The following is a 15,486-nucleotide window of genomic DNA, read 5'->3' as shown; positions in this document are numbered from 1 at the left end:
TTCCTTTATTCTCCTTTTGGAAAACATCACTGTAATACATAAAAATAGTAGATTATGTCACATTTGTAGGGGACGTCACAAAAGCTTACTTTATTCATAAAACACCATAGAACCATGTGCCCTGTCATCATGCAGTATCCAACAAAATGTAATATTTAGCTTGGCTCTGATTAACTTCATGAGGAAAGTTTTGTGTTTAAACTCTCTATAATTAGACCCTTTGCTCCATATGGAAATAAGTTTTTGAGTGCTTTTGCCATTTAACTGTTTGACTTTTGACCACAATGATCCAAATTACCTGGGTTTCCCGGCATGTAATATTATTGGACACATGAAACCATTTATTTGACAATATAAATAACTTACCCTTACAAAAAAAGTACTGGTCTGGTACAGTGATAGTAATACCATGGTACTTTAAATAGACTTTGTACTTTTAAAGCTTTATATTTAGATATACAGGAAAGTGAACAAATTATATATAGTATATGTAATATTTGATGCTTTATGGTCAAGAATAATTACATCTATTTTAGAGAATATCAGGTATAAAAAAATTAAATCACTATCTAAGAATGTTTGTATAAACTTAATAATATATACTTTAAAACATTTCATTTATGTTTTATTGATCCTTTCCTGAAATATGCCTGTGAATACTATTACTGCTTTGAGGAATACACATCGACTCTCGCGAGATTTGAGTTTGAACTGATATGTGAGAAGAGAGCGAGACGGATGCCAGTGAGTCAGAGCGAGTGAGCGAGCGGAGGACGGGACACAGGACGGCCCGACTTCAGCCCTACAAAACAACTCACTAAAGTAGCCTTCTTCTTAAACCACACTCGGAGTTGTTTGCCTTTATTTGTTACTTGGAATGAAATGCTTTTACGTGGATGACTTGAAAGGTGAGTCGCCGTTGTATAGCATGGTATTAAAGGCTAGTTTGACGGGTTGGCTAACGGTCGTGTGTTCGCTTTCACAGTTTGCTCTCGCTGGCGAATGTGAAAGCGAATATTTACACTAAAATTATACGAAGACGGTTATCACATTTGTACTATTACAACAAATAACCACCGCCTATTTAATGTTGTACGCCCGCTACCTGGTGTACAGGGAAGTAAAATCGCTTTAAAGGGCCTGTGTGGGTCCGACATTAGATGGACCTACCGTAGGCATGTAGCCAGCTATCGCATTGTCATTTGTTTCTGTTTGTTCAGTTTAAATTCACACCTTTGTAACCAGGAAGTCTGTTCAAATAAAACATTTACCTAGCGTTATCGCTGCGGTTAAATGTCACTAAACCTTTGATCTGCATTATACAGAGAGATTGTTTTTAGACTCATTGTTAATGGCTTATTGGTTCATTTTGCAACCGTTTGCACGCCTAATATTTATTACAAGTTACACCACATTGTAACTTAGTCATTTGCTCAGTGTATTTAGACTGCTGCTTTTACATATTGTACGTTGGATTTTTTTGTTCATGTAATGGCTAACTTAATTTACACGAACTAGTACACTTCTGTAGAAATCGAGTGTGTTTTGCTGTAAACGAGAATTCAGATATGTTGATAAATGGCAGTCTTACGTCATCCAGTGTGTGTGTTAAAAGGCTGATTTAGTGTAAGGGTTATTCCCCCAATGGAGTTTCTTGTAGTAATAGTGAGAATAAGCTAATTAGTTTCTTGGATCATAGCTGTAGGATTCCCGCAACTGTTTTAGCTAAAACTAGTGTTAATCTCAGAACTATGGAAACTGGTGGTCGAGTGGTGTTGACCTGAGTCTGGTGTTTAAATGTTGATTCAGCATCCAATTTGACGTATTATTCTAGGTCACTGTTAGAGGTGTCAGATAAAGAAATGTGAAGTTGTGGCCTTGTGTGTGAACATACTGTCGTGTAACAAACCCCCAAAAATGAAGATCTCAAGAAGTTTGGTCTATTTTGATTTTCATAATTTTGGCAGTGGGGAAATGGAGGATCGGCATTTGGTGAAAATCCTGCATGGAAGCAGCTTATCTTCAATGTCTACCAACGTGGTCTGATTTGGATCTGAAACCGACCGGGAGATCAGTTCTTGCTTTTGCTGGGAATCGAACCCATGACATTGGCATTGCAAAAGCCATGCGCTACTGTTTGAGCTACAGGGAAGGTATATACTTATCGACCTGCAATATACATGCGTTTATGTGTATAAGTAATATTTATCAGAAATACTATGAATTATAAATAAAGTCAGACTTAAAGCAACAAGTTTGGTACTCACTCATACCCTTTTTTTTTTCCTGGGTCAAAAATTTTGAACAACAAAGACAAGTTACACATTACATGCAAAAGGGACAGGTCTATTATTTTGCGTTTACTCTCCAAGATTTAATGCACAAATCATTTCACGTACAGTATCAAAGTGTTTTGTTCTGTCCATTGCTATGGTTGGTTATCACTGTCTTATCAGATTCAATCATGCATTTTAATATGGTTGCCAATCCAGAAACTTTAAAATGTGTAGCCTAGTTAGCAGCATGAAAATGTATATATTCTATACAGAAAGCGGGCAAAGATTGCTGCCATTATAATCACACTGAAGCTGTGGATTACAACGCAAGGTACACAAAGTTGCACTGATCCACTGTTTTGAGTGGATTCTGACTAACTAAACGTATCTGATTGGCCATTGCGTTCACACGCTCAACAGATATGTCTATTATTGGCTACATTGCTCAATGCTGCAAAAAAACATTGTAAATAGTAGGGCTGTAGTCAACCAAAGAAATCCTTAGTCGACCAAAGTCTTGTCCTGCACAACGATTAGTCGACAAAAAAAAAGAAAAAGAAAAAGATGCGATGTTTTGATTGAACATTTTTTAACAATTGTCATAAAGCATTTATAAAACAACAACGAAAAAACATCAAAAATACATAAAACTATAATAATAATACAATTCTTTGAAAATTAACTGCTTTTAACTGCAAAAAGTGAGGAGCACTGTCCTAGGTCTATTGTAACAGTCACAATCGCGCACCTGACAACACCACACGCTACAAAAAATATAACTGCTATCTGCCACAATGAAAAATCCTAACAAAAGCTCTCGTTTATACAGGCTGTATGTTCTTCTTTACTTTCAAAGCTATGGGTTAACTTTTGTCCAGCCGATCTAGGCGTTTTAAAACAAACACACAAAAAAACCAAAGGAGCCTAAAAAACAATCCTATATAATAGGTTGTATTGTAGGATCGCATATAGGTTTATTTTCGTTTTGTTACATTATTTAGGCTATTTTCAAATGCGTCAAGTGTACAAATAAAAACAAAAACATATCAAGAAAACACAATCTATTGAGTCAGCATGATAAAGCCGTTAAAGGGACTGCTCACGTCTTTTGCGCGCTCAAGTTCGATTTCAAATGTAGGCGCGCGGTGTGCGCGCTCATGATGGAAGCAACGCGGTCGCGGTGAGACCTTTATACAGTCTATGGGTGCGGCGCGCTCTTTTTTTTCCAAGTGCGTCCACGACGCATCGAGATAAAAACATTTGGGGCCCTATCTTGCACTCGGCGCAAATGACTTTGTACACTGACGCATGCATTCCTATTTTGCACCCGCGCAAAGCGGACTTTTCCCTCCACAGACACACGTTTGGTTAACTAAGAAATACACTTGCGCTCCCCGGGGCGGTTCAGCGCAAAGAGGAGGCGTGTTCCGGCGCAAACTTTCCCTCATGCTATTTTGCTGTTCTATAAAACAAATGCGCCACTGACCAGAAAAAACCTAGTCTAAAGTCAGTGGCGCGTTGCGCGTTGTTCATTATGCTATTTTAAGGGCGCATGCTTGGCCATAATCAATGTAGCGTGTGCACAACGCGCATACACTTTGATTCTCTCATCTAAGCAGCAGTTTTCATTTTTGTAAATCATACATTATTACGATAGATAGATAGATAGATAGATAGACAATTTATTATAAAAGCATACATGTAGCTTACACATTTACCCAAATTATCATACGCCTGTTTAACAGAAGTTAATTTGGGTGGGTTTCTCCATCCCCAATGTCACTTCTCTGTGTTTTACGGCCCTGACGAGAACGTTGCTCTCCTCGGCTGTGAACCGCTCCTGGCGCGCGCCTGGCAAATCCGCCGTTATAATAGGAATCCGCTTTAGAACAAGCGCGCCTGCTCTTAAAGGGAATGTGAGATGACGCTCTGATTGGTTTATTTCACGTTACGCCCAAACCACACCTATGAATAATGAAGCTACTTCAGACCAACCCCTTTTAGATTTGCGCCAGGCGCAAGAGGCATTTATCCCGCCGGGAAAATAGCAACAGCGCCGGGATCCGCCCACAAAGTTACTTGCGCTTTGCGCTTTTACACTTGCGTTTCAGATCGTTAAAATATGGCCCATAGTGTATAAAAACATAAAAACCGAAACAAGTAGCGTTCTAACTGAATGAATACAGCTGAACTACCTATATCCCTTACTGAGCATGAAGCAGCAGCGCAGCCAGCCGTGTGAACCGAGTGTTCTATGTGTGTGCGCTAAACTCTGGCGCTGTTACAAAATAGCCTAAATTAAAGCATTTAAAGTTGGGGATAAACCATAGGCTAATTATATTTAGAATACAGTAATATTTAACTGCTTATAAAGGAATAAGTATCAAGGAGTAAATCATGGAAAATTTCTTTCTGTTGGTAAAAAAAAAAAAAAATGCAACTGGTCGACCAAGACGGCATCGACCGATTAGTCGACTAAACGACTAAAGTTGACAGCCCTAGTAAATAGAAACCTTTGATGCTCTTCACTGAGCGCTTGCCTAAACACGGCTATCAGCAGGTACTGGTACTACAGTATCTATCTTCACATTAAATTATCAAGTAAATCTTTGGCAGGACAAAATTTCATTTTTTGGTGGCTGCCAAAATATTTTCAATACAGGAAAAACCCTAATTATGCCTGTGTGTGTCATGCAAAGCAGTCTTTTATTTAGAATCAGGATTCAGATATCCTCAATGATCTAGATCTCACTCTGCCACAGGTTTATTAGACCAGGTTTGGCTAGTTGGAAAACCACAAATGAGCACAGGAACTGTTTGAGAAGGTTATGATTAGTGATCGACCGATGTATCGGTTTACCGATATTTTTCCCGATATTTAAGCATTTTCCCATAATCGGGTATCGGTTTTGTAATATCGGATTCGCCGATTAATGGCGCCATCTTGTGGCCGTTTTGAGAATTCCGCCATTGCAGCCCGCGTCTGAGGAGATCAGTCAACAACAACTCTGTGCACAGGTAAGTATATGTTCTACTTGCTTTGCTTTAATTATTCAACTTTATTTAACATAACAGACATGCAGAAATGAGATTTGAGACATAAATGCCTGATATAGTTTATTTATGCAGCTTGGTTCTAAAAAATTCAGACGAACTCATGGAGTCACGTAGCGTAATCCGTCATGTCCTGCCCCAATAAAGACGTAACTTTACATGAATTAAATAAAACAGACATGAATGAGTGCATGTTGAAAATAAAAGCGCTGAATTTAATTCTCTATCTGTTGTATTTGCTCACCATTAGTCTCGGAAAAAAAGTTCGTTCATATTGCTGAGCACTCACTGGGTTGATGATCAGGAATGTTAAAGCACGGCCACTGAATGAAACTTTTGACAAGATTATCTTGTTTAAACACCCTAGATTAGGCTATATGATCATTTACTACATAGCAATTATTTCGCTAATTCACATCTAAATATACCGCTTTGTGGAAATTAATTATTTATTATCTGCACGCGCGATCGCGGTTGAGTAGCCTAAGTTATAGTTCTGTGTAAATGCATAGATAAACAGCACTTTGTCAGAAAGCATTTCATGATCTAGACCGACAAAAATATTATTAATTATTTAATAACATACGAGTTGGAAAACGAAATGATGTATATGCTGTTTTGTTTGTTACTTTCCTGACAATGTTATAGCTAATGTTATTCAATGAATCAATATTACCCAGTGAATTATTCCTCATTCTTTAAACCTATTAAACGGCACATAAACCTTCTAAAACTGTTTAAAATGAATTACATTTCTGCAAAGGTGATATGACTCCCCTGTCAATTATTTTCTCCATATGAAAACATTAGACTTTTAAAATTTATTTTGCCTATTGTTAACATTGTTGCTGCTGATGCTTATAAATTATATGTATAATTTAGATATAAATTATATAATGCAATAATAAAGTTACACTACTAAAATAGCTATGCAAAAAAAAAAAAAAAAAGGTAATTTAGATTTTTTCCCCCCAATATGTTAGAATAATTTTTGTGCTTTATTTTTTACCTCATCAAAGATTTTATTTTTAAACAAAGACACTTGTAACAGTGCACTTTATTTTATGGACTTTTATTTTTTTTGTATGCAAGGAGGGAGTGATTGTTATAAATAAAATGGTTTGTCCAGTTCATTTGTGTTGTAATAATTGTGTCAAAAACAGAAGTATAACAATAAATAAATATCGGTTCTGCATATCGGTTATCGGGCACATAAACATGCAAATAATCGGTATCGGTATCGGTTATAAAAATCAATATCGGTCGATCACTAGTTATGATGAAGTTCTTTAGGAGAAAACCAGTCTGAGGTTGTGTTCCGTGTGTGTTTATCTTGTTTACGAATTCCCCATGGTCTTGTTCTTGACCTTAATCAAAGTCTTGGGCTTGTTTCTCTCTGCGTAGTGGGAGAACAATGGGCGCTTTATGCATGAGCTAGAAGTGCCATGCAGTCAGGTGGCTTACTAAACACATACCAAACTGAGCTAATAAGAGTATGTTGAAGGCCAGACATGCCTCAAAATGGCAAGGGATGTTGTTGTAGTACCATGGCCAATGTGTGCTAACAGAGTTAAAATGTGACAGAAAACTTTTTCCTACAAGAATTAATGTACTTAGTCTTTGCTGTAGAGACAAATGTTTTTGCCTGCCTCGGGTATGAGTGTTTAAGCATTGGTTCTCATTTTGTAATGTAGTTGATGAATTCTTTGTGTGCAGTCAGGGCCTCATAATAGTGACCACAGCGTTTATGTGTGCACTCATAAGGCCCCACAATGCAATGGTTTCAAAGACCTCATTGGCAGTGATCCGTGCTGCAGCCACTTATCTAATGACTGGTTACTTTTTAATTTCTCTTATGACTCACTTTCAAGCTGATGATTCAATGTACCAGCATTCCAAATAGTACTGATTAAAGGGTTGTTCACTCTAAGGATGATAACTGTAACGTCTTCTATTAGTTTTAATAATCGTTTTAAATCTACATTACCACTATAACAAAACTGAGGAACGATATCATTGGAATCAATTTCAGAAAGTTTTTTTCTAGCTGATGAACGATAACATTGAAAGCCAATCTGAATCCAACCGAATTTAAAGAGCTCAAGTTTAAATTTGCATAATGAGAGAACTGCAGCGCACGCTTAAAGTTATTGTGCATTGTTGTCAATGCTATAGTTATTGTTATTAGTGCTGCCGCGATTAGTCGACTTAGTCGACGTAATCGACCATGCAAATTAGTCGACGGCAATTTTTTTAGTCGACGTGTCGTTTTACTATTGACCGCTATTTATTTTTGGTCTCCCGTCACAAACGGCTCACTGTAATTCACCTCCACACACCAGTCTGTGCGCCGTGCGCGCCCTGCTGGTTTATCTGCTATCATTTTCCTTCACGTTCCCGCCCACCTTCACTGCTTTGATATGAAAAATTGCGGAGGCAGGTGACGGAGCTTTCACAGTGGGCTCGTTTGCTGCGGTCCGAGTCCGAGCGCGAGCGCGATTGTTCCCGGCGCCCCCCGCAGCGTTGGTCTGGTTTCACACTCAATTCTATCGAACCCTGTTGAGTTTGCGTGCATCTTATGCCATTGCAAACGTGCACGGCGCATGATAGAAAACAGAACGCGGGTCAATATATTGTGTTTTTCAAACGGACTCTTTTGAGGAGACAGCTGTGGATTTCCAAATTTGTTGCCCTGATTGCACGCGCAATGCGCGAATACACTGCAGACTCAACTCTCGCGTATCCAAGGTAAATCATCAACACTATCATCCCTTACATGTGTTTTATTTAACTAAATGCATCATAATCAGCTAAAACGCATGGGCAGGTTACTTAACTTCCTGAACAAGCGCTCCCGAGTCCGTGTTGCTTTCACATTCACGCGAACCGCGGCACGGGCCCGCCATGCACGCAAGTGTAAACGCGAGCTACATAACTGCGTGCCTGCCTGCTTTCAGCGCGACTCATAGTGGGCTAGTCCAGACTTTCAATTCAATTCCAATTTATTTGTATAGCGCTTTTCACAGAAAATGCATTGCATCTACTTTACTATTCAGAGTGATGTTATCAGTTATAATGCTTTTCAGAAATGTACATAAATTAATCATTATTAGCTTACTGTACATTTTTTAAGGCAGAACAAAGAGCTAATTTTATTTAAGTAATACATACATGTTTGTTATTAGAGGATTAGATTAGGACTCTGACTAATATGGTATAGCCTAATGGAAATGCAGATACTTAATGCTTAGATTGTTAATACATAATGTTTTTGAACAGGTGACATTTTATGTTTTGGCCCTTCAGTTGAGTTCAAAATAAAATGGACACAACGAAATAAACACTTGATTTTTTTTTTTATTAGTCGTTTAGATTAGTCGACTAATCGAAAAATTAGTCGAAAGATTAGTCGTTAGAAAATTAGTCGTTAGTGGCAGCACTAATTGTTATATTATAGGGCTATGTTTGATACATCCATACGACAATGTATCGTCATCACATACTACTTGTCGATACGAGTATCGATACTAGGGATGCACGATATATCGACCACATATCGATATCGGCCGATAAATGGTCATTTTTGATGTTAACGATCCGATAAGAAAAATAGGCCGATATACCAAAACCAATAGATAATAGATTTTCTTCAGTTGAGAGATGCACGCTGTTCGCCGTTATGGCTTTGAATGATTGGAATCACTTCGAACAGGAAGATATATTAAGTGCAACATGTGCAGCACAAATCTGTCACACATGGCTTCATAACATTATAATAAGAACACGCCTGTAAAAGAATGTTGTGAATTCTTGTTTGCCAGTGTTTCAGCGCGACGAGTGCGTCTATGGAGTTAAGCCTTCATGACAAGCACAGTCAGTTCCAGAGTATGTGAGCGGAGTGGAGCGGTGTGATTTTGAATGGAGTGCGGAGCGGATTTTTTTAAAGTCGGAGCGTCGTGGTTTTCACTCGCTCCGAGAGCGCTCCACTACCGCTCCATCACGAGTACAATTCATGCCAACGGCTCATTATAGAACTGCATTTTCACACGTTAAACACATTACTCTAGCATGGTACAGAGATGGATCACTCAAATCAGAAAAAAATGTGAAGGATGTGAATGATGACGCCGATGGACATGAGTGGCTGCGGGAGGTTATTTCTCAAGCCTACTGAATATGATCGGGCAACACTATCTCATGAAAGTGCGTATCTATAGCAAACATTTTATTTTTTGTGCCATTTATACATAAAAAAAATTTTTGCGTGCAAATTAAATGCACTAAACCCCTTGCCTTGGTTATGATTAGGTGTGTGAAGTGCGTGCACACCATAAAGTGCGTATCATATGCACGCGAAAACTGCGTATCCTAGGCTTAGGCTATGCAAGCAAAAACAAGTTTTTGGCGTATAAATGGTACGAGAAATAAAATGTGTGACGCACTTTCATGAGATCGAGCTGGATCGGGTGAAAGCACATTTTAAACAGGTAATTATTCACACACGCAATCGCTTTCTCACGATTGCGTCTCAATGCATTGCATTCAAAAAATGTAATCTTACAGTGCTGTCGGTTTGATTTCGAACGAGCAGAAAACTGTAAGAAATGTAGTGACCCGTACGTAGATAACTGATGAAAACGTTATTTTCATCTTTCCAAACAAAATATGCTCTGCAAAAAGCAGCAATGATATTTAACTTATAATGCTGATAATGTAATAAGTCATAGGAAAAGTTCGCACACTATCCAATAAACCACATTGAAACTATTCTCCTAATGATGTTTAAAAAAAACAAATAATAATATGCCTATATATTACGATGAGGAGAAATTTTGTGAGATTTCAAAGCATACTTAAATAGTTATTCGCAATTTCCTCGGGGAGCGAAGACGGAGCGGTGTTTCTGATATCAGTGAGCGAGGAGTGGAGCGGGAGCGGTAAATGGTGAACCCGGAGCGGAGCTGGAGCGGAGTGATTATTAAATGCTTGGAGCGCGGAGGGAACATTGTTGCCGCTCCACTCCGCTCACATACTCTGGTCAGTTCGCTTGGGCATTTGATGGATTTTGTTCCATTGTAAGTTGTAATATGTTTATTCTGTGTGTATATATATATATTATGTAATTTGAAACTAAGCCTAATATTTAAGATGTTTACTATTACTGTAATATTAAAAATGTTTTTTTTTTTTTTTAAAACGTTGATGCGCGTTAATAACTAGCATTTTTTTGTTCTCGTATTATTTTCATCAACAATATGGTTTGATTAAAATAATTTCTTTGTCCGTGCTTGTTGTGTATATTGCCTAACCGTAAGCTTGTTCAGAAATGGTGTCAAACTGAAACTGAAACTTAAAAAAAAATAACGTCTTTCTCGTTAAACGTCATTTAAATAAACAAATGTTCGAAAAAAATTTTATGAGCCTGAATATTCAAATACAATATTTTGGAAAAAAAAAAACATCTAAAAAGAATTGAAGCACGAGGTGAAGCTGAAGAGTAGATAAACGGCAATAAAAATAAGCCTGTTCTATATGACGCATAGGGCTGAACGATTTTGGAAAATAATCGAATTGCTTTTTTTTTTAACTTACCAATATTGCAATTTAATATGCAATTATTTTTATTATTATTATTTTTTTATATAAAGCTCTTAACTTCTGTATTCAACAAAGACAATCAATAAATCATTGTATAGCCTAGTATGACCAACACAATATTATATAGATTAAACATAAACTGTTCTTTCCTGTAGGCCAGGCCTATATCAGGGTTTTTCCTGGGTCAAAAATGGTCTTCTATGATAGCTGACAGACATGGTCGTACACACACACACACACAAAAAACACGTGATCTGTGAGACCAATACTGACAATAAATTTAAAATAAATGCAAAGAAACAGTTTATTTTTTTATTTTTCATACTGCATGTCCGCTTTCAAATCCAGTTTCGCTTTATTTCGCTGGTCTGGACGCCATGCTTCCTTATCGTTAACCTATCAGACCTCAGGTACCGCCCAAAATTCTGCAATAACCAATCAGAAAAAAGAAAAGAAAAAGAAAAGTCACGGTGATCATTGTTTGATGGATTGTCGCTGTCACGTCAGAGTACTCATGTACATCCCTACTACAGAGGCCCTTCATAATGCAGAGGGCAACTGCCTGCTCTGCTTATAGTTAGCATTGGCCCTATAGAATGCAGTGTATAATAGCTGCTGTTATACTAAATTCTGCTGAAGTGAAATTTAGTGCCGAGTCGTGATATCATATTACATCTGTATCGGGATACATATCGTATTGTGACTTTGTTGCTGATACACAAGCCATATTGTTGTAGTTAGCTTTATAGTTGCCATACTAGGTGTGGGGCTGCTGTTTTTAATATTTTTTGTCTAAATAGCGCTGTAATCGCATTTTATTTTGTTACTTAAGTTTACTTGTCCTATGTCCAAATGTTTTCTGTACATGAAAATGCTTTTCTGTGCCCGCATTTCTGAATGGGAGAATTATCTACCGCTGTGGTGACTGCGTCTTGTGACTAAACAGTGTTCAGGAAATCCAGGGAGACACGTGTTTGTTAAAGGAAGTGTGTACATAGTGTCTGTGTAACTCCATTACTATGAATTTTAATCTGGCAAGGCTCTAGTATGTGTACTGTAAACAGAATCTGCCCTTTTGAAAAGAACAACGAACATGAATCACCTGGCGTTCATGTAGGAGAATAAATACAACTGATATTGTTGATTTATGTATACTGAATTTTTCCACGTAAGCCACTTATGCATTTACGTCATTTTGCATGAAAGCTCAGCTGTAATTTCCTAAAAGCTACAGATAAATCTGACCCGAACACTTTCACTTTCGCAAGAGCGCTCTATATTCGGAGATGAGTGGAACATGATGGCGATGCGCTGTTATGAAAGCCACATGAATGCAGTTATTTTGATGCAGAGGCATGACTGCTTTTTACATTTGTTTCAATTTGTTTGTAATAGTTGCAAGTGAAGTTTAATTTTAAACTTCTGCATTCATCCTCGCACACAGTTGATATTTTCAGCTGCACTTTCCCAAGCAGACATTGTGTGCAGCAGCCGCTTATAGAAAGTCTCTGTTTAGCTCATCAATTGGAGCTAAATCTTACTGCTGAATGACCTGGGGAGGCCAGCTGAACTTGCAGCGTCTGGATCAGGTGGTGACGTCTTAATCTCCATCCTTCATTCAGGATCTGAGAGGGAAGCTCCTTTTAGATTAGCCACTCAACCTACAGCAGTATTATTATCATTCAACAGAGTTTGTTCATCTTGCCGTGTATCACTCATGATAAAATGATGGCAATGTTGGGGAAGAAGCTTGAAATCTGCTTGATTTCCCAATCGTAATTTCAGTTTGTAAGTAAGTTTCACTACAGTCAAGCCATTGTTCTGATAGATTAATAAGTTACTAACAAGCTACTAAAAATACATTGCAGCTATTTCTGCAGATAGTATCTTGATGCAGTCAGAGCCTGATTTATCGAGCACAAAAAGTTAGGGTCCTTAGAGTAACAACCTTAAAGGGATGAAAAATGAAAATTAGCCCATGATTTACTCGCCCTCAAGTCATCCGAGGTGTATATGATAGGGATGGGCATTTTTCTAAAATATTGTTTTCGAATATTCGGGCTCATAAAAAAACGAATATTCTTTTATTTAAATGACGTTTAACGAGTAAGTTTTGTTACATTTTTGTCACCATTTCTGAACAAGCTTATGATATATCTTAAGGTTTTCTTTTAGGTTAAAACATTAAACAACGTGTAAACAAAAAATATAAAGAACAAAAGCATTTAAGCTCAAGCAACGCAAACTGAAAAAAACGCCAATTATCAGACAGAACGTACATATGCACGAGTCAGAATATGGTTATGTCGTGTTTATATTGTTTCACGTTCATGTTGAGAAAAACAATAATATCCACATGCTCGGGTGAGAGAACGCGCTGCGCTAACAGACGTTGCAGAGACGCAAAGATAACCGTGTGCGTGTGCTAAGCGAAGTTTCTAACAGCCCTTTGCATTTTCTGTAAACCCGTCTCCCTCGACGAAACTTAATGGAAGCGTATGTCTCAATCATTTTGATATCAGATAAGTTATCTCTGATCACTCGCGCCACAGCTGCGCTTACCTGCCGTCGTGAATGCAGTGATGGACAGCTGTCTTTCCTCATTCGACTGTGTTTGGATTTCATGGGATTTGGTGGTGATATTATGATAATTTAGTTTCATTAATTAATTAGATTAAAAGTAATTCCATTTTGTAATATCATTTAGTAAGATGATTTTCATATAAGTAATTCCAAACTTCACGAGGCAGTCGACGACATTATGAGATCAAATACAATCCACTTGTTAAACGCGCTCCACAGCGCCACGCAGTGCATTTAATTATAACTGAGTTTTATGCCTCGTTTCCACTGAGTGGTACGGTACAGTTCGGTTCGGTACGCAATTATTTGCGTTTCCACTGTCAAAAGTTGTGAATGGTACCAAAAAGCCGAACCGTACCGTACCACTTTTTGGGTACCCTTCCGTTGTGGTACCTAGCACAGTGGTACGGTACTAAAAGGTGGAGCTAGACTCACTGCAGAACGGTGATTGGTTGACAGAGTATCACTTGCGCGTGCTACAAGGGCATTAGAAGCGCCATTTTTTAATATACAGTTGAAATAATACTACTGTTATTGTGTCACGAAATGTAGTTTTAAGAGTTTTTCAGGCGAGAAAGTAGTTTTTTAAAGCTCAAATCTGTGGTTTATTTATAGATTTATGATAATTTGAAGATCCATTCCAAGCAATCACCGGGTGCTCGGCGCTCAAGTACCCCGCCTGGAGCAGCCTTTCCCCGGCTAGTCATTCTGATGTTTCCCGCTGACTCTGACGTCTCTGTAGTGGTTAAACATGAGATATAATTCGTCTTGTACAGACCTAACAGGCGATCTTTGGTCTCGTGAATCTATAATTCGTTCCCTGGCCAATAGTTTTGGCAGAAGGCTAAGTGAAGTTTCATATATTTGAGCGCTGAATTTGTAGGCTATATTTGACTGAATTGTTTGCTTTATGTTATTAAAGCTTTACTGTATATCTTTTTGTACCTTTTACTTATACTTTTATAATGGCTATTATTGATAAAACTGAAATTCAACAAAAATAGATAGTTTTGTCATTTTTTTATTTTATTACAAGATCATCTGTAATGTTGTTTATTGCAACATTTGTACCAATGCAATACATTGCCTGGAATATGTTTAATATTTTTAAATTTAAACGAAAAGAGGCAGGATTGTGTTTTATATTTAGTTTTGTTATAAATATAACGTTACATACATGCAGTGAATATAATCAATAGTCTATGCGTTGCCTGAACCACATTTGTGTGCTTATAATGTTTAAAATGTATTTAAATTAAATCGAAAAGAAGCAGAGTGGTGTTTTATAACATATTTCGTTTTATTGTTGCCTAAAATGTATATAACCGGAGTAGCAGAGCGAGCTGAGTGGCGCTTTCAAGAACGCACTGTTCCATCAGCAGAATTACTGGACTCGCGTCCTCGGGATCATTCTCCTGAGTCGGACTTTGCGTGGCTACTTGGTATTGAGAAACGCCTAATGCCAGCGCTTGTTTCTTGTGACAAACATCCCGAGAAGCAAGAACAAGATCTGCTGTCTGTCATCCATTGTTGTTTACTATGTCGCTTTCTTCGCGCGAAAATGACGTCGATCGCTTCTTTCCGGCAAACACCACGCCTATCAAGTAAGGGTACTGTTGGCAGTGGAAACGCTAGCCGGATCATGCTGTACCGACCCGTACTGTACTGTACCGTACCGTACCGTACGCCTCAGTGGAAACGAGCCATTAGTGCTTGGGATTTATCATGGATTCACTGCATTTACAGCCAGCAAAGCAACATAGTAAAAATCGAATAGTATATTATTTTTCGAATAATAATTACAGATTGAAAATTAGAATATTCGTGCACACCCATAGTATATGACATTTCTGCTTTCAGAAGAATACAATCGGAGTTGTATAAAAAAAATGTCCTGGCTCTTCCAAGCTTTATAATGGCAGTGAATGGCCGTTTTCATTTTGAAGTCCATAAGTGCATAATATTCATCATAAAA

At 37.8% G+C, this 15,486-nt stretch overlaps 1 protein-coding gene across 3 annotated transcripts in view; it reads left to right on the top strand.

Annotated features, from left to right (window-relative positions):
* The first annotated feature begins 762 nt into the window (after positions 1–762).
* rnf19a (ring finger protein 19A, RBR E3 ubiquitin protein ligase) overlaps positions 763–15,486 on the top strand; it is a 59,325-nt gene continuing 44,601 nt past the window's right edge. For all 3 annotated transcript variants that reach the window (XM_056254593.1, XM_056254592.1, XM_056254591.1), the window contains exon 1: positions 763–908. In XM_056254593.1, coding sequence (XP_056110568.1) covers positions 878–908 — 31 coding nt within the window. In that variant the 5' untranslated portion in view covers positions 763–877. The remainder of the gene's footprint in view (positions 909–15,486) is intronic.

This window comes from Rhinichthys klamathensis, unplaced genomic scaffold (genome assembly GCF_029890125.1).
Source record: "Rhinichthys klamathensis goyatoka isolate OS25496 unplaced genomic scaffold, OSU_Roscu_1.1 h1tg000111l_1, whole genome shotgun sequence".
NCBI classification, from domain to species: domain Eukaryota; kingdom Metazoa; phylum Chordata; class Actinopteri; order Cypriniformes; family Leuciscidae; genus Rhinichthys; species Rhinichthys klamathensis.
Note: the sequence above shows the minus strand (reverse complement) of the source record. Positions and strands in the feature narration are given on the sequence as shown.